Genomic DNA, 23,516 nt, shown 5'->3' with positions numbered 1-23,516 from the left:
GAATCGTTTATTTACTCGTTGTTGCTGCTTGCTTGACAAGTTTTTTTACGAAGGCACACCTTCTTCAGATTTTCTAATTCCGTACAACCTCTCATCAAATAAAGATGAATATATATACTAAATGAAGATCCTTGCATATTCCGAAGATAATAAAGATAGAGAATTCTCTAATATCTTTTAATAATATCTCAAGACAAGATAATAAAAGAATATCTTTTATACTAAATATTCTTTTAAATAAAACAATCACGTCAACTACATAAGTTTTCTTGAAATCAAACATCTGAATAAACATCTTATTTGAAAACTTTCGTATTTTGGGGTGGTGATTAGAACAAAAAAAAATCATGGTCGGGAAGGTTATAATAGCAAAAGCCATTGAAATTACATTGAAAAAATACGTTTGGTTATTAATAGACTAGAAAAGGAGAAAGGAATAACTGAAAGAAAGGGAATCAATTCGTTATTCATCGAAGTTTCATTTATTCAATGACTAGAATTAAACATGAATATATAGCTCGGAGACGTAGAACAAAAATTCGTTTATTTGCATCAAGCTTTAAGACGGCCAACAACAAATCTAACAAAAATAGTCACTACAAATAATTGCTTTCATAAGTTTTAGAAATATGGTTCCTACGTGTTCATTTCCATATAGAAAAATTAATATTATTATTTAACTAGTTTTTGTTTCACATAAACTAACCTCGATAAAATTGATTTGAATTGAATGTATGTGTAGGAAGATAATGAAATAAAACTCAAAGATACAATATATTAGGTTTCTAATGCATCTAGTAGTTGTTTTGGTAATTACACTACTTCTCTCTCTTCAATTTGGAAGCTTTTGCTTTAGTCTCTCCATTGTTGTAACTTCATTGCATATAGAAACATGTATGGTAATTATTTGATTTTTTAAAATTAATTTTTATTTCTTGAATATTTCAAAATAGAGTGAAAGAGTTAATTTATTGGCCAAATTTAGAAGACAAAAGTTTTAAAGAAAAAAGAGTAAAGATAATTTTTTTTTTATCATTTGACATTTTCCATTCAAGATTGGCAGATGTATAATGTGAGTGTCTTTAGGCATGGTACGACTCTAATGTCACATGTGTGGTTTCACACATGAAACCCATCAAAGTAGCTTTCAAAAAGACAAAAACATGTATTCCCAAAGTTGTGGTTATGATAACAACGTGCCAAACGTTTTGTTAGAAAACAGTATAGAGAAAAGAAGAAAAATTAAAGTAGTGGTGGAAGTGACAATTCTTAATATATAGTCCAACATATCAACACGCAACCGTTTGTTAACAATAGAGAAAGAGATAGATAGGTGAGGGGCTCCGGTACTTTTCAGGCCGCCCCACTAAAGCACTACAAGGGATCGTATTCAATATATCACATGGAGACTATCACATTCACACAAACACTCTGAAATCTCAGTCCACTTCAATACATTTCTTAATTACCATTCAATCATGGCATCCTTAGGTGTATTCTGATAAAAAAAATAGTTAAAAACGAATAAGAGAAGAATGAAGCAGTAGCCCAAGAACAAATTCAACCTAGCTGGCCTTAGAACCTAGGCCGAGAGCTTGTTATGTTAGCTTGAGGGTTCAAAACAAGAGTTCCATTCTTCCTTAAATTCAAAAAACAAAAACAACGTTTTTCAAAAACAATTTTTTACAGTTTCAAATGTTGACTTGTTTTTTATTAGTATATTTTTGTTACTTATTGCAGTGATTGTCTTCTTTATAATAAGAAAAACTTGAACCATAAGTTTTTATAACATATCTCACAACATGCTATGACATCTTTCATGACATTTTGTAATGTGAAAGACATCATATTTAATTTGCATAACATTTTTTCTTATCTATCAGTACGATTTTTCCTATTTCATTTTTTACTATATTTTTCCATATACAACTCATTTATTCTTTCCAAAAAATATTATTTACGTGGTTCAATTTTAGGGTTGGTCATTACCAAGAATATTGCAACTATCTTATGTAAGCGCTGGAAAACACAAGTGTGTCAATCCATGAAATTGTGAAGCTTTTGTCATTGTTGATATTGAGTGTTTCTCTAGATCTTATATATTGATTTGTTCTACATCAATTTGAGAAGGGTTTATCAAACTTAGAGGGAGCCTAAGTTCATCAAATATTATTTGAAGGTAGAAAGAGAAAAGTCTTGACGAGAGATTCTCACAATTAGAGAGACCATAAGTTTCATTAAAAGGGATTCCCACACTTAGAAGAATCCATGTGATCATTCTCTAAGTTGAACTACTCGAGTGTCATGACAATTGTCATTTTCTTAAAGAGAAATTTAGGGAAGCTTAAGTTGTTTCAATATGAGTTGGGTGCTTAGGCATGATCGTTGTTTAAGTTGAGTTATTTGAATGTTATGGTAATTATTATCATTTATATATTTAAAGAGAAGTATATTATTGCAATTGTTTGACTTTATCTTAGTGGATATGTCTCTAGGGACAAACTATCTCTAGATTTAACTGATATTGCACCCAATTCGGTTACTAAACCACGTGTTATGTTACGCTTTTAGTTTTATGTGCATTTATCGGTAATATTTCTAGAAATGTTGTATCGTGTGTAACAATTTTTGTCTCGTGTGTTAAATAACTTATATCTCAAATTTTATATAAAAAAAAAGTATCTACCTACATTCTAACTAAACTCTTTTTAAAATATTTATAAATTATATCAGGACAATTGTATCAAATGACAAAAATATTTTTAAAAAAACAGTTCAATGCAACTATTTTTTGCATATTGCGAATATGACAAAATTAGTGATATCAGACATCTATCATATAATAATCATAGGGTTATCGGAGAATTATTAGACGATAATCATATCAAATAATAACATTTTATCGGAGTATGTTCGATTTATGTTCTATTTAGAAATGTTCGATTTATGTTCTATTTAGAAAAACCTCGAGTAAAACATATAGTTATCTCACTTAAACTCTCTGAAACTATCATAAATTAATCAATTAAGATTTATAGTAGAAATTTTCTTGGAGAATCTTACTTGCATCTACTCTAATCTTCATTTTATAAAGTCGACACTTGATAAAATCTAAACACCTTCAAAGATTAACAATTGATGCTTTCCAAAGAAAATTGTTATAGAGTATCGAAATTGTTTATTGATTCATGACTGTTTAGAAGTTTAATTTAATTTCTAATATAAATTTGACACGATATTGATGGAATGAAATCTAATTTAAAATTTATATTGATATAATTATTAGCTAATAATTTTAAATTAATGAGATTCAATTATATTAATATCGCTATAATGGAATACACAATCTAGCAAAGGAAAATTTTCAAAAATAGTAAATTTTACCAAATATTTATAAATTACAGTAAAAATTTTAAATTCTATCACTGATAATCATTGATATACTTTACATGGATGACTATACTAGATAGAATTTAAAATTTTGATACAACTTGTAAATATTTTATTTTATTTTACTATTTTTAAAAGTGGTTTGTCTAGCTAATAATAAAATAGAAAATAAAAGCTGTTTAGATTTGATTTGATGAAACCAATTATCATACACGGACTGAAAAGAGCAATTTGAAATGGAAAAAGGGTGGTGGAAACTTTTTCTTCTTCTTATTATTATTTGAAAAACCAAAACACATCTAAGAAAATCCAAAAAGCTAAAAACCTAATTTCCATGGCGGAGATGACAGGTAACATTTCTGACAGTTGAAGTATGATCTCTAACCAAGATCATAGGGTCCCATAAGTTTTTCTGAGTTCTTTACATTTTTTAATATTCAAGCTTTGTCATCTTCTTCCATCATTGAATTTTCGTCTAGTCTTTTCAATTCCTTCTCAAATCACTAGTTTTTTTTCAAAGTATCTTTTCCCTCTTTTCATCCTAAGATTCTATGTATGGGATTTGAAAATCTTTTTCTTCTTTGAAGATAAAAGTAGTAGTAGAGAATCATTTTAAATATAATTCCTTGTCTTATAATAATAAAATGAAAAGAAAAATCATAACACGGAATAACACTTGTTACATTACATATGACATTATAGCAACTTGAAGGACATCATAGGTTGAAGCCTGCAGTAATAGAACATAGTCTTTAGCTACCCAATTTGATGAAATACCACCTATATATGGACGCAAATGCATCCAAAAAAAAAAAAAGATAAATGCACGGTTAGTCAAGCAATTACAATGTTGTACTTATTTGTAATGACATGGAGACTATTAATGACAAACTGAATATAATTTTTAAACTTGTTAAATAGTCATTTAGACTCACCCTAAGTACGATACCCTCTCTTAATAAACTTAGTCTCTGCCCCTCTCCAAACACAAGGCTCTCTCTTGATGTACTTTAGGCTCCCCTTAAATATGAAACTCTCTCTCACTAAGACTAACCTTCTAAGTTCTTAAAAGACTCAAATTTCCTACAGTTCCAAGTTTACAGTTAAGTATCACTTAGGCACTTTCAGAATACTTTTTAGGTCGGGTTTGAGAGAGTGAAACCATGACACTTACACACTTGAAGTTATTTTGAGAATTGAAGTGTTAGTTTCACACTTTTTGCAAACTTTTTACGTTGGTTTTGAGTATGAAAGAAATACTTAGGTATTTATAAATTGTTTTAAAAGTTAAAGTATCACTTTGACACTTTTTAAATATTTTCTAGTTGGTTTTTAGTTTAGAAACACTTTGGCTTTTTGTAGGTCATTTTGAGGTTTGGTTTGTGAGTAAAAGTTGCACTTGAGGATTTTTAAGTTGTTTGAAGGATAATTTCCCTAACGTAACAAAATTAAAAAATATTTACAGTTCATGTAACAAAAAATTGAAGCCCATTAAGTCACTTTAATTATTTGTTTTCATAAATTTCATATTTTTCCTTTGTTGAATTTTAATATTGCGATCATTCTTCATTTCACTTCTTTTTCTTCTTCTTTAGGATTTATTCTTCTCCTCTTCATATTATTACTTCTCCTTCTTGTTTGCGATCTATTCATTTCCTCTTTCAGAATTTCTTCCTTTTTCTTCATCTCTCATCTTCTTTTTTTCTTATTGGTATAAGATCTAAATAATATTGGTACAAGATCTAAACAATCAGTTGTCTATTCTAGATAAACAGTGATAGATCATTATCATTAATAGATTGTTTAGATTTGGTACAAGATCATTTAGACTAAGTACAAGATCGTTTAGACTTGATACAAAGGTACAAGATTGTTTAATTAGACTAGGTATCAAGATCGTTTAGACTTGGTACAATGGTACAAGATCGTTTAGATCACTGAGTACAAGATCGTTTTTCACCCATGTTTGAGTTAATCAATTTTTGTTATTTCACGTTATGGACTTGTGGGCTTTTTCTTTTTTTCAAAATTGTTCTCATATGCTACAATTATTTTTACCAAATAATTTTTATTCTAAATATCAATATTTTTTTCTCAAATATCAAATTTCTTCATAAATTGTTACGAAATAGATTTTATTTAAAACATCTATAAATTTCTTTTCTCAAATATCAATATTTTTTTTTCCTAAATTTTAATGATTTCCTAAAAGGAAGATATCAAATTTGTTTCTAAATTTCAACGATTTCGCAAAAAGAAATAATTTGATTTCCTCAAGATAATTTGTTAAACAGAGGAAAAAAAAACTCATCTAAGATATAACTGTGACTTATTTCGTATTCCTCATTTGTTGTTTAACAAAAAATTTAATAAAAATGCAACAAAATCGGTGATCCAAACTTTCACTCCTTCAACAATATTCCATGAAAAATGTATTATTTCTTCTTCTTTTTTCTTTTCTTTTTTATGCAAATTTTAAATTCACATATTTATATTACAAAAAAAAAAATCATGTGAAAATTGTCGGTTTTTCTTTATTTCTACAAATATAGTGAATGTTATTGGAGCATCAGTAAAACCTCGGGATATTTTTTTTTTACATTTTTTAGTGTGTTTGTTATATAGTTCTCGGTGCCCCTTTTATGTAAAATTTCTGGATCCGCCACTTTTGGCAGAAGTATTAATGGTTGAAAATAATTTTAAATTTGTTGTTGTGATATTGATATACTTTGTCGTGGGAAATTCGATTATATATTTAAACATTGATCTAGAAGCAAATAATAATAATAAATAACAAACAAATTCTAGAAATAGTTTTTGCTCACTCTTTTGTGTTGTTAGAAATATGTTGACAGTTATAAGGTTCTAATGACGTTATGTGCATGCGCAAAAATGAAACAAAGATTACCTATAGATATGTATCATGGGAGGTCAAAAAGGTAATTTTCATCCAAAATTAGTTTTTACATGGGTAGATATTTATTTATATCGATGAATTTAGCATAGAAAAAAGTTTCATTTTGGCGATGGAAAACTTTGCGTTTGTAGAAACAGCTTCTGCCTATGAAAAAAATGTATTGTCAAAATGCAAGTTCTACCTACGAGACTATGTTTGCGGGTAAAAAGTATTTTTTGTCGGTGTACTTTTCTACCCATGTATTTTATTGCGTGGACATTTCAGTCAACATAACGTCACTAAACATGGGCATAGAAAATGACCAATGAGATTTCAGCCACGACGCGTGCCAACGCAAAAATAACGTCAGCAAAGGCTTTTCCACATTTTTCTTAAGATCTACTGACGTTTTTCTGCGTCGAAAGGGAATAAAACTTTTGTAATGAAAGTTCCATCGTCCTAAATATTGACACACTTCTAAATTCCAAGAATAACATGTCAAGAAAAATGACCCTATGAATCTTTAAAATGGCCAGCACTAGAAAGTGTACAATACACTTTTATAACACACATGAAAAAGGAGGAAAAACTCGTCTTACAAATTCTACAACACTTATAAAAGGAAAGAAAATCGTGAAAGAAAACATAAAGATCTTCTATATGAGAGAGGAAAAAGGATCACCATTTTCGAAAATATCATTTTGTTTTGAAGAGTTAGCAAGGACAATATGAAGAAATAATTTTATCACGGACTAATTACTAATTGGTGTTATGTCAATTTTTGTATATATTATATAAAAAGAATAAAATTGAAGGAGTTAGGCCTATACTAAACTTGTCGGTGCACACCTCAAATGCCATATACTAACCAATAAGCTTATCGAAAACTATGAGAACTATTTATAAGCGTGTATCAATCCCCATGGAAGATAAAACAAAAAGATATAATAATACATTTTTATGAGTAGCCTTATTGAAATTTTCTATGTGAGACAACTAGTGTTAGGTAGTAGGTACTATCTTTTTTAGTTTTATTTCCAACAGATAGAAAATGTAAATAAATAAAGAAAAATAAAATTGTAGTTTAAGACCTTCTCCAGCAAAGCATGTGCAGACATTTTATAGTTTGCTTGCAATTATTCTTGAATATCTTACTAAAATCCTTCCATTTAATTGTGCTCAAGTTTCCCTCACAAAATTTGTTGATGCACATCTCACAATGTATATGTATATAGTTAGTAGAATTCTTAATTCATGTCCGCATATTTTACACGTTAACTTTTAATAGTCAATTCGTATAATTTTTAACCGTGAATTTTCAATTTCATTAATTTAAACTTCAAGCTCAATATACACCATTCATTCGTTAAGTTTTCATTTTAATCCCTCAACCACTTCTATTTTTCTTTGCTATGTACTTGCTTATTATGTTTATGAAAAATGGCAAACAAAGTTAAAATACATTAGTTGGTGTGGTTTTTGAATGTAGATCAAATTATTGTGGTTTGATTAAAGGATGATTATGGAAAAGAATAAATAACATCAAGACAGAGCTGGAATCATATTCAAAATTATATATATTTCTGTCAAATATTTTGCTAAATAATTAGTTTTTGCTAGCAAATTAATTGATTAAAAAATGAATGAAAATGATAAAATGTACTATGAAGTTAAACATGTAAAGCTCTCAACGTGAATGTTATGAAAAATCTATATATATCATCTGAACTACAATTTTTTATTTTAAAAAAAATGACTGATTAAATGATATCGTTTTCAACTTTGGAACATGAATTATTGAGACCTTATTGGAATACAAACGAAACTATGACATATTTGAAATGAATGTTCAAATTTTTTTTTAGAAAAAGTAAAAGAAAAGAAAAATTATAAAAATCACAAAATAGAAAAAATACTTAACATTTATAAAAAATAAAAATGAAGAGTGAGGTGTAATGAATTTTTATGGTCAAGTATAAATAGTTTATATTTTTTATTATATTTAAGAAAACAAGTAAACTCCATAATTTCTTTTATTATTTGATTGGATAAGTTACCACCACAAATTTATGAGCCAAAAGAGAAGTATAAATAGTTGTGTTTTTTTATTATGTTTAAAAATCCCAAGTGAGAAATTACTTTTTGATTTTTCTACTATCTTATTGAATGACCTACCCCACACATTTATGACTAAAATGGATTTATGCTACAATTTTTTTTATTATTTTATTGGACAACTTACCCCACAAATTTATTACTTAAAAGGACTTATATACATTTTAATTTAAATATTTTTTAAATTTATTTATTGACTAAACTTCACATTCACATAGTTGAATACTTTATTTGAATTTTTTTTTTCTTATTTTAGTAAGGATGTTGAATTCAATCCATTACATGATTAGATTTTTGTACACATGTGGGGAAGTCATTAACTCTAAAAAATATTAGCTTAAACTTTGCTAAGGTAAAGCCTTCATATGAAGTTATACTATCAAATTTGTGTTGTTTTCCATTTATCCAATACTTCTATCCTTTTTTTCGATTAACATACGCTAGAAGAAACTTAATCTTTAATGTTAGTTTAAAACCGACATTAATGACCTTTAGTGTTGGTTGGCAACTGACATCTATGCTAGCATTATTAAAGACCTTTAAAGTCGTTTCTGCTTTGATGTCGGTTAACCTTTGATGTCGTTTTAAAACCGACATTAATGAGGACTTTTTAATGTCTGTTTTAAAACGACATTAAAGCCTTGTTTGGTCCTTTTTTAAAAAAATTAGTTTTTAAAAATTATTATATTATTGTCCATTTTTTATGATATCGAAACCGACATTATTTGTCATGAATTATAACATGAAATGTTGGTCATCGAATATTATAAAAATATAAAAAAAAAAATTGATGCACGTTGGCTAGCTGTAGAATGGCTACTACTCCATGGCAAACCTTATATTTTATTTTTATTTCACCAGGCAGAAGATCAACACCTACAAAACCAGCTTACACTTTCACACTTTCATGGCAAACCAATAATATTTTTAGCTATAGATTTCAACACCTAAAAGATCTATAAAACCATAATACAGCTTTCCACACTTTCATGGCAAACCAATAATATTTCTAGCTATAGATTTCAACACCTAAACAACTAGCAAACACTTTTCCACACTTCCATAGCAAACCAATAGAAAACAGTGATTGCACGCTTACTAGCTATAGAATGCATACTACTCCATGGCAAACCTTATATATTGTTTCTATTTCATCTGCAAGGCAGAAGATCAACACTTAAAAAATCAACATACACTTTTCTACCATACATCCTTCTGGTCGATTTTTGTTTCGCACATAAGTTTTCAGCACTTTCATGTATTATTCAAGAGGATACATCCACCTTAAGTGAACAGGTCCTCAGAACTCGATTTCTCTTATGAGATGCACTACAAAGTATACCATTATAGTGAAAAATGGTGGTGGAAAATACTTCTCTAATAAGCATAGAGTGACAACTACATCTTCTTGCATTCCTTTTAGTTGTGATGAATCAGTTGTCTTCTTACATATAGCATTAAAAAAGAAGCATAGTCGAACAATTACAAGTCTTACATGTTTTGGTAAAATACCACAAATTGCTACAAGTAGCAACTGTTGCTTAAGAACGTGATGGTCATGCGTCTTAAGTTCATTAAGTTTTAAATCTGTGAATAACACTAAAATTTGAATGTTTGATGAATAGCCTTTAGGTACTTTAAGTTTAGATAGTGTCTTACAAAAGCTCATGTTCTCCGCTCGAGATAATGTACAACATGTTGGGGTAAAAAGATCTTTTTCTCCCCTACTTGAGGGGCTAACTCTGACCTAATGTTCAGCTCCACTAAATCTAATCAACTCTTAATTCCATCTTTCGTTTTACTGGGAATATCAAGCAATGTGCCAATGAAACTTGCACACACATTTTTTTCGATGTGCATCACTTCTAAACAATGTTGAACATCAAGGTACTTCCAATATTCTAATTTTAAAAAAATAGACTTCTTCTTCCGGTAAGTACCTGAAGAACTCACTTCATTATTCTTTTCCTTCATAATTGTCTTACCAAATCAATACTTGTACTTACTTGTTTGTACAAGAATTTCTTTCCCACTTAATGGTTCTAGAGCGAATCCTAATTTTTGTGTACCATTGAAAATTTTCTTTAGTATCCTATATGAATGATGATGTGGTAGAAACTTGTGATGTCCAATATATGCCATCTTTCTTCCTTTTGACAAGTAAATGGATGAAGTATTCTTCACAAATTGTATATGCATGATATACTTTGACCGTACAACCACACAAGTTAACATACACAGGAAAATCATTAATGGTCCATAATAAAATAGCTTAGAGACTGAAACACTGATCTTGATATGCATAATAACATTTCACCCCATCATGCAAAAGTTTTTTCAAATCATCAACTAACAAAGTTAAATAAATATCTACTTCATTTCTTGATTGTTTGAGACCAAATATTAGTGCAGTCAACATCAAAAAAATTTGCTTCATACACAACTATGGAGGTAGTTTGTATGTCACTAACATCACTGGCCAACAATTATATCTACTGCTAAGATCTCCATGGGGATTGACCCATCTGTGGAAAGAGCAAGACTCAGATTTCTAGGTTCTAACCCAAACTTTGACCATAAATTGTCTATTTTTTTCCATGATAATGCATCTTTTGGATGTTGTAATAAACCATTCACTTCTCTTTTTCTGGCATTCCATGTCAATAATCTTGATGTTTCTCTGCTTTGAAACGTTCTTTCAAATCTTGAAATTGGAGAGAAATACCACATGACTTTCACCGAAACATTCTTAACCTCCTTCGAATTTCTAGGAACCTTCCATTTTGACATACCACAAGAGGGGCATACATTTGCATCATAGAGGTCTTTCCTAAACAAACAACAATCATTCCTACATGCATAAATCTTCTCGTACTTCATTCCAAGGGTACACAAAAAAAAATTGCTTCACAGGTAGGAGTAGGTATAAGATGTCACAAATTAATTCTAACAACTCAGTGAAACTCTTATCGCTCCATTCAAAATTAGCTTTCAAATTATATAACTTTATCAATGTAAATATCTGGCAAAATTTTTATAATTAGAATATAATGGTTTTTTTGGCATCATCCAGTAGTTCCTCAAAATTTTCTGACTTGTCATCAAAATAATTGTGTGCAACCTCAAACATTCCAATTGTGTCATCAACATCATCTTCATCAATTTCTTCTCTTGCACTACTAAAGACACTTTGATTGTTCTCTTCCTTAGTAGTACCATGAAAAATTCATATTTGATAACTTTGATTCATGTCATTAAAAAATGAGTGGTCTATAATTGTATTCACATCTAAAGTCTTTGCATTTACGCACTTTAAACAAGGACAAGTTATGATATTCAACATCTTTGGATGTCTCAACCATTTTTAATAAACATTTCAACCCCAAAAGCATAATCAGTTGACATTTTATTCTTTTTCATCTCTGACTTATTCATATCATATTATATAAGATGCAACTTAATCTACAAAAAAAAGTTTTAAAAAAAAACAAGAAATAATTAAATAATCAAACTTGTGAACTTAACTATAATCAACAATAATAACTAAAAAATTATAATCAATGAAAATTTATATATCCACTCAAACAACCAAAAAGCATGCTAACAAGTTCTATATACACCTGAACAACCAAAAAAGTTTTATATACACTCAAACAACTATAAAACTTACAATCGTATCACTCAATGAACTACCAAGCAAATCTCAAATTAAAACCATCCACAAAGTCCAAACACAAACTTCTAACCATCGTTATGACATATAATTCCAAATGAATGAAGAAGTTAATTTGGTTTTCTCTTAATAAAAACTTGAGGTGTGTTAAAAAGCCTCTTACTAACAACATATACCAAGTACTAACTATATCTACAAATTAAAAGATCAAATCAGCAACTATAAAAGAAACTCCAATTAAATACAAAAAGTGCATATGCACCCATCTACATGAGTATATATATTATCATCGCATAATCAATTGAAATATCTAAATATATATATATATGTTCCAAGATTTTGTACATAAGCACAAATCAATTCAATAATTACAAATCAAAAGCATCCATCCATTTTTTTTTTTTGGATACACAGACCCAAAAAAAATTGTTTGAAATTTCAAAGATAAATACAAGAAAAGGATAAACAAATAAATAAAAGTATGAATTTAATTTTCAAGGAGTATGATCATTATCTCTCCTTAGGCTTCTCTAAGAATCTCTCAAGCGATTTCTTCCTTGCAATTGAAAGATCTGTCAAGAAAACAATACAAATTAGCATAGAACATCACAGTAAACAAAATAATTCAGAGTAATGTACATAAAAGGTATAAGTAACTTTTTTTAAAAGCTACAAACTAATGGGTTCACAAGTATCTCATCGAATGAGTATCTCACTGAATCTGGGTATCTCACTAACACACTTCACCGAAGAGGAAAATATTTCCAACGATGGTGGTGAGAGATAGGTACGAACGAGCTGTGTACAGTGGTGGTGAAAGCTGGTCACCAACATGAATGAAGGTTTTCGACGATGGTGGCGAACACAATGTGAAAGAGTTGAGGGTTTTGATGTTGGTGAAGAGTCGAACATGAAAGAGACGAGGGTTTCGACTTAGTGGTGACGAGCAGACCGTGAAAGAGACCAAGGCGAGGGTGAGGGCTGGGTACGATGGACACTGGTGGTGGCAGTGACAGCTGTTTAGTGAAGAGGTAGTGTGGGATTTTGATAAATGAAGAAGAAAAATCATGAAGAAAGAGGATGATTTTGAGAAAGAGTAACATAATAGAGAGGTTTTTTTATTTTTTATAAAATTTAAAATAATAATAACTAATAAGTTAAAGAGTAAAATGGACATTAATGTCATTTTTTAAAATATGAATGATTAATGTTTGTTTTAAACCGACATTAACAAGAGAGGTTTAATGTCAGTTTAAAACCGACATTAATCATCTGCATTTTCAAAAATGATATTATTGCTCATTTCTCAATTTTTCTATTTGACATTAAAGGCCAAAATTCTTCTAGTGATAAATATCTCATGTTGAAACTACATATCTAAGAAACATCATTTATGATCAAGGAAAAAATTATACTTATTGAATTTAACGCATAACTTCATGTCGAGTACAATCTACCTAACTCTATTAATTATCAGAGATTTAAATGTGTTTCTCTCTTATTTTAAAATGAAATTAGTATGTCATCTATGAACACAAGAACAAATTGGTCTAGGAATGCATGAAGTATTATGTTTCTCATGATATCTTTTGGATAGTCAATGAAGTGTGTGAGAAATATTAATCGGTTATATTTATTGTTTGAAAAAAATAGATTTTAAATCTATATATATTTGTTATTGGGGAAGGAAAAAGTAAATTAGGGTTTTAAGAAATTATAGGGAGAATCATAGTTTAAGGTATTAATAGATAGCTGTTTAAGGGTTTAAGGGTTTTAACAAAAAAAAAAAAAAAAAGATTTTAAATCTATATATATATTTTTGGATAGACTAACTACAAATATGGTGGGAGTGTACGAATGCATGTATTATTGATAGATCATATTTTTTATAGAAGTCTATCATCTATAGAACAATTTGCTATATTTAAAATCTTTATAAATAGTATTACACCTAAAAGTCCTACAATGCAATTACCTAATAATTTGGGACACTTTTTATTTGCTTTTTAAAATGGGTGTGGTAAACCTCGTAAATTTTGTATTTAAGGCAATAACTATATTATATCACTATAGCAACAAAAGTTATCTAAGTCAACACATAATAAATCGGCCACACACTCGCAATATTTTCGGGCATACCATGCCTTGAGATATCCCAAGTGAAAAGAATTATATCTTTAATTCGTTCAATATCAGACATACAATGCACCGAGGTGGTCCGAAATGAAAGACAGAAGTGTAGATCTTTAAATCTTGTACTTCATTTAAAATGATGACTTTCAAATTTAAACAATCGTGTAGATCATGATACACAATCTCAAGCCTTAGTTGCACCAAGATGGCTCGGGATGAAAGAATTTTGTTTTTATTTGATTTGATCTCAGGTATACATTGCCCCAAGATATCCCAGGATGAAAGACTTCTGTGTTTAGTTGTTCGATCTCGCACCTTAATTGCATCGAGATGGCTCGAGATTAATAAATTACAAGGGCATATATAAGATTTATGAAAAAATAATCACGCGTTGTGGACTTTTTTTATTTTTTATATTGACTGTAAATAGTTTATTGCATTGGCAGATGATTGTTTTTATCAACGAAAATATATAGTTTGGTGAGTGATGGTCATGTTTGAAATTTGTTTTGGTTGTTAAAAGAAAACATAGATAAGAAATCCACAAATTTAAAGAAAAACAGAGTATTGATTGGTTTAACTTAAAAAAAGAAAAAATTAAAGAACACGATTGGTTTGGTTGGTGATGGTCATGTTTGAAATTCAATGGGTGAAAGTGAAGTAAACATTTATGGTAAAAGATTTTTGGATATTAATAAAAATTGAGACATGAGGACCGATCAAAAGGATGTGACAGTGTTTGTGACCATCTTCGCCACTCTTCATTTTTGTAACCTTTCATTTCTTGAAGAAAGAAAGATTATATGCATATTTTAAAACAAATGGGAATGTTGATTCTTCAGGGTTCTTTTTGTAGTTTAACCCAAACACAGAAGGGATTATAATAAATCAGTAGTATGAAAGGCTTGGGGTTGGTTTGGATTGTTATAAATAAAATATTTTTTAATAATACATTTTTTAAAACTTTTTTATCAGATGAGTATAAACATTCACATGTTTAGTTTGATCTATTTATAAATGTTTATATACAAAATTGTGTTTGGTTTGCCTTATACTAACAATGTTTATACTTAGGTTAAATTACCATAAAAAACTATTAAACATTATGAACTAATTCCATAAAAATACACACATTTTGAATCATTTTTTCAAAAATATATTTTAAAATTAATCGTAGGTTATTTTGAAATTATTAATTTTTTAGCTACTTGAAATGAAACATTAATTTTATTTTTTCATTACTTTTTTTTTTTTGTCGATTTTTAGAAGCTCAAATATCTTGAAATGTAAATACATAACCATAAAAAATAATTGATTTCCAACAAGAACAATAATTTTTCTAAGACAATATAATATCGACTAGACAATAAGGTGTGCAATTCGATCACGTTCCTCATTCATCTTCATTTCATGAACTGAATGATCATGTTCTTCATTGACATACTAATGATTTCTTTCACAGATATTACAGCGAAGTAGATTTGGTTGAGAGAGGAACATCTGTAAATCCCTATATTTAAATGTATATTAACACACATTGAAAGTATTAAAAATAATAAAAAGAACGACACACTAAAAAATAGATAAGAAAAAAGAATAGATGAAGAAAATTAAAATAGATATTTGCGACGAATTCCTTATTAAACCTCAAATAAACATTTGTTTTCAAATTTGGTTGTATATATATTTTCTTTAAAATGATTTATTTCATAATCTCATTTTTTAAAAAAATTATTCTCAACCAATGTCAAACACTCCAATTTATCTTTAAATGAATTATTATAAAAGTTGAGCACTTCAAAAATCTATCCCAACATATACTTAATTGGCTGTTGGTTCCTTTTTCCTTTTTTCTCTTTGATTGAGAGGTTATGGCCACCGTCACCCCATCTCTCTCCCTTTGTAAAACGCAAATATAGTTCATGAACGTCACTAATCTTACCCAGTACGCTTTAATTAAATCATTTCAAATGAGTTTGAAAATATTCACAAAATATATCAAAATTTTAGAATTTAACTTTCATAAATACTAAACTTCAAATAGACAAAAATATATCTGACTAATTTTAAAATTTTGATATATTTTATAAATACATGGATATTACATAATATCTAAAAACAAACTTTGAAATAATTACTTAAAAAAGTTTAATTAAAAAGAAATATAATGTGAGAATTTAAAATTAAACAGCGAAAGATGTCCTCAAATATTATTATATTGTTTGGAAATAATATAGTTGTGGATAGAAATTATAATGTAGATGCAAAATTTGTCTTGTATATCCGGTTGTGAAAAATAAAGAACAGTAGTGATAATCATGAGCTGCCTATAAACAGTGAGAGATTCTCTCCCATAAGCTAAACCCATTTAAACACCGGTGACCAAAGAGCTTTGAGTAAGAATTAGAAACAATGGAGATGGAGAAAAAGGAAAAGCATATGGAAAGGAAGAAAGGTGGCCTTATTACTATGCCATTCATATTCGGTACTCTTTCTTCTTCTTCTTCTTCTTCTTCTTCCTTCTAGATCTGTTTTTTTTTTTTTGTTTTTTTTTCTTTTTCCTAATTAATTTTTTTTGTGAATGATAAGCAAATGAGATTTGCGAGAAGATTGCTGTGGTTGGTTTTAATACCAACATGATTAGCTATTTGACAAAGCAACTCCATATGCCTTCAACTAAAGCAGCCAATACCATCACTAATTTCAGTGGAACCGCCAGCTTGACACCTCTCATCGGAGCTTTCATCGCCGATTCTTACGTCGGCCGTTTCTGGACCATCACCGTCGCCTCTATCCTTTACCAGATTGTATATTATTTCTCTCTACCCCATACCAATTTCCATTTTTTTATTACTTTTATATAATACTCCCACCAAAACTGCCCATACTCTCATCTCTGTTTTTCTAAGTATAAACAATTAACCAAATGAGATTTTCAATATCTTATAACTTCAAAACAAATAGTGCATACTAATTATTCATGACCTGGCATGTTCAATTTGGTAAAAATAAAACACATGACTTAGAGCAAAAAAAATTGTATAATCTCAACCTCTTAGGACAATAATTAAATAAAACATAATACGAAGAGAAAAGAGATTATAGAATCTTTTTAATTGTAATAACTAAGCACACAAAAATTCCTCCAATTTCAAATTCAACAAAATATTTTTTTTTCTTTTTTCTTTTTCTTTTTTTGTTTATACCCCCTTCCAATTTCAAATTCAACAGAAGAAATTGGTATGGGGTAATAAATATATATATGTTATTGATGAAAGTATCCCATCTTTAAATTATTTTTTTTTTAAAAAAAAGTAATATTTTAGTGGAGGAATATGAGGAATCAAACAACAACGTTAGATAAGAGGGGGGGAAATTAATGATTAGTGGAAGAATAATAATTAATTAAGCCTATTATTAATAATTTTAATATTGGTTATTATAGGGAATGGTAAGCCTAACAACATCAGCAGTGGTGCCGGGGCTGAGGCCACCACCATGCAAGGCCGGAGAAATATGCAAGGAAGCCACCGGAGGACAACTAGGAATACTATACGTATCTCTACTGTTGACAGCGCTTGGGTCCGGGGGAATCCGACCGTGCGTGGTGTCGTTCGGAGCAGACCAATTCGAGGAGGGGGATCCGAAACGTGGGACAAAGACCTACAAATACTTCAATTGGTATTATTTCGCGATGGGGGCGTCGATGCTGGTGGCGGTGACGGTGCTTGTGTACGTGCAAGATAACATCGGGTGGGGATGGGGATTTGGAATCCCTACCATTGCAATGTTGGTGTCCATTATTACATTTGTTGTGGGGTATCCCATTTACAGGCATTTGGACCCGTCGGGTAGCCCGTTTACCCGTTTATTGCAAGTAGGAGTTGCGGCTTACAAGAAGAGGAAAGTTTGTATTGTCTCTGATTCCAATTTGCTTTATCAGAATCGTGATATCGATGACCCTATTTCTCGAGATGGCAACCTTCTTCATACTAAGCATATGAGGTATGTATTTCATCACTCATCTCTCATCTCTCATCTCTACACTACCCTTTTACTTTTAGATAATAACACTTTTCTCACCTGCTCTCTATAATAGGGCTTTTTTTTTTTTTTCAAAATCAATTTATATTTATTTTTTACTTTTTATTTATTTCATCAAAATTGATTTTTGATAGGTTTAAAAGTAATCTTTTGGAATGATTTTAACCCTTTCATAATTACTAATACTAACATATGTCCTTTAATTTAGATTTTGGATTTTACCTACCCATAAAACCAAAACTTAGCTAATCACACAACCAAAACTTAGCTTTCAAATTACTATTTCAGTATTTCAACGTTGTGTTTAAAAGGTATATTAAGAGTTGTCTAGGACATTGAATTAGTTATTATAGTCTTTTAGTCCTAATAGTTTGTATTTCGAATAATGCATATATACTATTTTGATTTTAGTAGAATTATAATAGTTTGCGTTTGTGGTGAACCTTATTTAAGTCTAGATTAAAAATAATTATTATTGTTACAAAATATAGTAAAATATAGGTGGACAGTGAGAACTTTTTAATAGACTTATCGTAACAATGTGTGTTATCATATAGAATGTGTAAACTCAAACATTAGGTGGACTAATATATAGGTCAGAGTTAGAGATATCAAACACTCCCTATATACACTCCCTAAATTTTTATTTTATAGTTAACATAGTAGATCATCTCTAACAAAATGACTAAAACTTTCGTTATTTAATCTCTCCTCCATCCATATTTCACAATTCTTTAGCCAAATATCAATTTAAAATTTAAAAATAAAAAAAGAAGGAAGATACAAGGTTATTGTTTGTGATTCAATTTTATCAAATCTAAAAAATTAGGTTAAATCATTAATCAATCAAAATCTTAAAGGAAGAATTATGTTAAATTTAGTTATATATCAACACTTCAATCTAATATGTTATATTGAGGTTCCAATATTTTGTTTTATTTTCTGTTGTAGCTTCAATTTTCTATATACACCATGAAATTAAATTTTGTCCCTAACTTTTGATTTCTTTTCTATGTACTTCTAAAATTTTAATGGATAAAATCAAATATTCAACTATGTTTTGCACAAAATTAAGAAATTGAGAGGTCTATAAACTTTTCACAACATTTTATTTCATACCCTTCAATTTTTCATCAAAGTCCCCCTCTAAAATAAGGGTGATCATCGGTCAGATAAGGACTGTTTTGTACAAAAATTGAAACCAAAAACCGACCTAATCGATTTATATTAAGAAAAATCGACAATAATGTTTTAATTAAACCAATACCGACTGTATTTTTAATAAAACCGACAATCAAGTGTCGATTCGATCGATTTCAATCTTTCGAATAAGTTTTTCAAATGTCAATGCTAATGGTTAGCATTGATGTTTTTTTTTATTCAAACAAGTAGGAAGATTTTTTTTATAATATTTGTTGAATTTTAAAGTAAATAGTAAATTAATTTGGCACATTAATGAAAAATATAGTGTTTGAAAGAAAAAGATAGAATTTGGTTTTGTGTTTGAGTGGTGAGGAGCTTCAAATATATATATGAGTCAGAATCTGATTCACTTTACCCCTCTTCTTCGCAAACAACTCACTACCTTTTTCATTTCTTTTGTCTTTTTTGCTAAACAACAAAACCACCTCTGTTTTCCAAGTCTTATCATTTTCTTCTTTTCTTTCAAATGCCCATCAATTTTAAATAAATAAGTTAAACTAGGCCCCTCATTGTTTTTCATTTTTCCACAATTATCTCTTTCTCAATAAGCATATTCATATTGTTTCTTATTGTGTGTGTGTGTGTGTGTGTGTATGTGTGTACAATTGCTCCCACCCATATCTTTTATGATTCTGGTTGAATCTTGTCAACTATGATTTAGATGGCTGAAATTGAAATAAACTATAAGGTTAATTATATATAATTGTTGCAATTCCAAATTTTAGTCCATAAGGTTCTCCGCTGATATTTTTTTATTTTTTATTTTTAAAAATTAAAAATAAACTTTTTATTATCTATTTTATTGAATTATCCAATATTCAACTCATGTTTTAAAAACTTTTTAAATCTAAATATAATTTTAAAATTTTACTTTTCATTTTGAATTTTTGGTTAGAGTTCACGTGTCTAGTTGTGGGAAAACTATTATTAAAGTAGTCGTAACAAAATAACAAAAAAAAAATATCTTAACACAATCCAATAGAACAATTTAAACATTCAAATTTGTGTCTAAAAGATGTATTAATTTTAAGAGCTATCTATGTTATCTCTAAGTCATCACAATGGTACGTGTAATAGGATCTCTCAACTTTAAAAATGTTTGATAAATTTAATTTTTGTCTATTTTATTTCAAATAATACATAAAACTTTTATACTTATGCCTAGTTTATAAAAGAAATAGAGTACAATTCTAAATCATATTTCATCTCTATACCAAGATTTTGTGGGGGTAGTTATTTGGTTTGATGGGTCATCAATACCCTAAGCCCTAAACCCATAAAACCAAACAACTAATTGAGAGATCTTATCAACACAAAATTCAAAATTTACAAATTTATTAGACACCTTCTAACATTACTCTATCAAACTCAAAATTAACACAAAATTAAAAGCTCATCAAACTTATCATACTAAACAACTAAAGTTGTAGCTTAACTATAAATAATAAAAATAAAATATTTTGAAAACACAAAGAGTATTATCCAAAATAATTGAATCTAACGTTAAAAGCACAAAAACTAACAAAGTAAATAGGTAGTAGGGGCAAAGAAACACAAGGCAACAGCACGTACGCTTGGGGGCTATGTCCAATTGAAATAAGATATTAACTAGAGTTTGAGAGGATTGCAAGTGAATTACAAATACAGGATTTACATATGTGTCACTAAAAGATTGTTTAGATTCCCTATAAGTGTGTTGATATTTGATTCACTCTTTAATTTTTAGGATTCAGGCTCCCGGCCAGAACACGTTAACTGTAGCAATAATAGAGTAAAGTTAGGCTCCCCTAACTACTATATACCAAATGTTGAACAATCATGTCAAACTCCAACAAAGCAGATTACTGATTGTATTCACGTTCGACCAGCTTTTCTAACCAAACAGTATGCAGCAACACAAGTAGGCGTTATATTTTTCACACCAACGGCACAAGCCTGCAAGACAACTTTTATATTCAAAGATCAAAAACAGCCATTAAGGCCTCAAGCAAAACAAGGGGGAAATCCCACAACATCGGGGAGACAACAAAAGGAAAGTCCCTAGCTGGAAACCACAAAACAAACCAACACAACCAAAAAATAAAACAAGATTTTCCAGCCAACCAAAACAGTAACAAATTCTATTTACTCTCATCCAACCAAACGAAAAACTGCCCAAATGCAGTCATCACACTGCAATAATCTTTTTATATGTAGATATACTAAATGTGGACTCGAAAACTTGTATATAATTTTATTACGGCACTTTTGTCACTTTAATACATCTATGAACGTAAGATTATCAATTGCACATTGTAACTATACGTGTAATCGGATTATGATGCAGATTTCTAGACAAGGCAGCCATAGTGACAGAAGAAGAGAAGGTAAAAATGGGAGAAGAATTAGGAAAACCCAATCTATGGAAACTAAGCACAGTCCATAGAGTAGAAGAGCTAAAATCCGTAATCAGAATGGGTCCAATCTGGGCCTCAGGAATCATCTTAATCACAGCATATTCTCAACAATACACATTTTCTCTCCTTCAAGCTTCAACAATGAACAGACACTTAACAAACTCATTCCAAATCCCAGCTGGTTCCATGACTGTCTTTACCTTGCTCACAATGCTTATCACCGTTGCCTTATACGATCGTGTCTTCATCCCCATCGCCCGTAGGTTCACTGGCCTCGACCGTGGCATTACCTTCCTCACTCGCATGGGCATCGGCCTTGTCATCTCCATCTTCGCCACACTCATAGCCGGCTTTGTCGAGCAAAAGCGGAAGCACGTTGCTTTCACTCATGGGCTCATAGATCACCCTACTTCCATCATCCCCATCTCGGTGTTCTGGCTCGTCCCACAGTATAGCCTGCATGGGATGGCGGAGGCGTTCATGTCGATTGGGCATCTTGAATTCTTCTATGATCAGAGTCCTGAGAGTATGAGGAGCACCGCCATGGCTTTGTTTTGGACTTCAATTTCAGCTGGGAATTATTTGAGTACTCTGTTGGTCAGTTTGGTTCATAAGTATAGTAGTGGAGCTAATGGGGAAAATTGGATTAGGAATGATAATATTAGTAAGGGGAAGTTGGAGAACTTTTATTGGTTGGTTACTGGTTTACAAGTTCTAAATCTTGCTTATTACATTGTTTGTGCTAAGTTTTATACTTTTAAGCCTTTGGAGGTTCAGAGGAAAGTTGTGGATAGCTCTAAGGTGGATGAACTTCAACTTGTCAACCCTGTTTAGATTTCACTTTTTTACCAATCATATATATATATATACACTTATTATCGCTACTTCATATTCAATGATATAATAATTAATTGAGAATGTATAGTGTTTCATATGTTGTGCTTCTATAATGCTTCTAGAATGGATTTCAAATGGTCAGTTTTTAAGACATTAGTTGCAGATTCATGAAAGTTATTAAATTCATTGCGTACGTAATTGCTCTATTAACTTCGACTCAGCATTTCAACCTTAAGTGGAGTACGTTTTTGCTTTTAATTCAATCGATCACATTAAACATGTATGAAGAAGTGATTATTTTCAAAAACAAATATAGAAACATCAACCATGGTTGGAGGTGGAGGTTGAAGGATGGAAAGGAATGGGTTTGGAGCAACTCCCACCGTTTTCATTTCACCGAAAATGAAGAGGCAACTAGAGTACAAATGAGACTTTCTAAAATAACCCACATCCTAAAACAACAACCGAATCAAAATATTTTTTATTTTTTCAAAAACAAACCCTCAAAACTCTGAATTCCCTCCCAAACCATTTCATCTTCTTCATCTCGGTTGAGGATCAACCTCAACCTCCCATCAACCCAGAAACATACATCCACAAACGCCGTAATCATTGAAATTCAGTGACGACCACATATACTACAAACCATCCAAAAATGTCATAGAATTTCGTCTCCATCATTTGCCGTTTTTCTGCAAAATCATGGTCTCAAAACCTTCTCCTCTCCTTTGTCAACTATTTTCAATTGTAAAAATAGAAAAATATAAAAAAAAGAATTTAAGTTTGCCATTTCAAAAAAGAGGAATATTGGGATATCTTGGTTCTCCAG

The 23,516-nt window shown here is 29.9% G+C and overlaps 1 protein-coding gene and 1 long non-coding RNA gene across 2 annotated transcripts; one reads left to right on the top strand and one right to left on the bottom strand.

The window, feature by feature from the left end:
* Positions 1-12,368: 12,368 nt before the first annotated feature.
* On the bottom strand, positions 12,369-13,154 carry LOC116404718. Its single transcript, XR_004217743.1, has 2 exons — positions 12,791-13,154; positions 12,369-12,646 (listed from the first exon to the last, which is right to left on the bottom strand). It is a non-coding gene; the product is annotated as an uncharacterized LOC116404718 (long non-coding RNA).
* A 3,341-nt stretch (positions 13,155-16,495) lies between these two features.
* LOC101204653 (protein NRT1/ PTR FAMILY 3.1) lies at positions 16,496-22,770 on the top strand. The gene is made up of 4 exons (XM_004150621.3): positions 16,496-16,692; positions 16,797-17,014; positions 17,653-18,212; positions 21,781-22,770. Exons 1-4 carry the CDS (start codon positions 16,620-16,622, stop codon positions 22,682-22,684), a joined length of 1,755 nt encoding a protein of 584 aa, XP_004150669.1. The 5' UTR covers positions 16,496-16,619; the 3' UTR covers positions 22,685-22,770.
* Positions 22,771-23,516: the final 746 nt, after the last annotated feature.

The sequence above is a fragment of the Cucumis sativus genome, chromosome 6 (assembly GCF_000004075.3).
Source record: "Cucumis sativus cultivar 9930 chromosome 6, Cucumber_9930_V3, whole genome shotgun sequence".
NCBI classification, from domain to species: Eukaryota; Viridiplantae; Streptophyta; class Magnoliopsida; order Cucurbitales; family Cucurbitaceae; genus Cucumis; species Cucumis sativus.
Note: the sequence above shows the minus strand (reverse complement) of the source record. Positions and strands in the feature narration are given on the sequence as shown.

Excerpts from the sequence above, each read along its gene's own strand:
- LOC101204653 (XM_004150621.3), top strand. The coding sequence starts at position 16,620 with ATGGAGATGGAGAAAAAGGAAAAGCATATGGAAAGGAAGAAAGGTGGC. Across the intron at positions 17,015-17,652 it reads CCTCTATCCTTTACCAGATT|GGAATGGTAAGCCTAACAAC; the intron begins GTATATTATTTC and ends TGGTTATTATAG. Across the intron at positions 18,213-21,780 it reads CTTCATACTAAGCATATGAG|ATTTCTAGACAAGGCAGCCA; the intron begins GTATGTATTTCA and ends ATTATGATGCAG.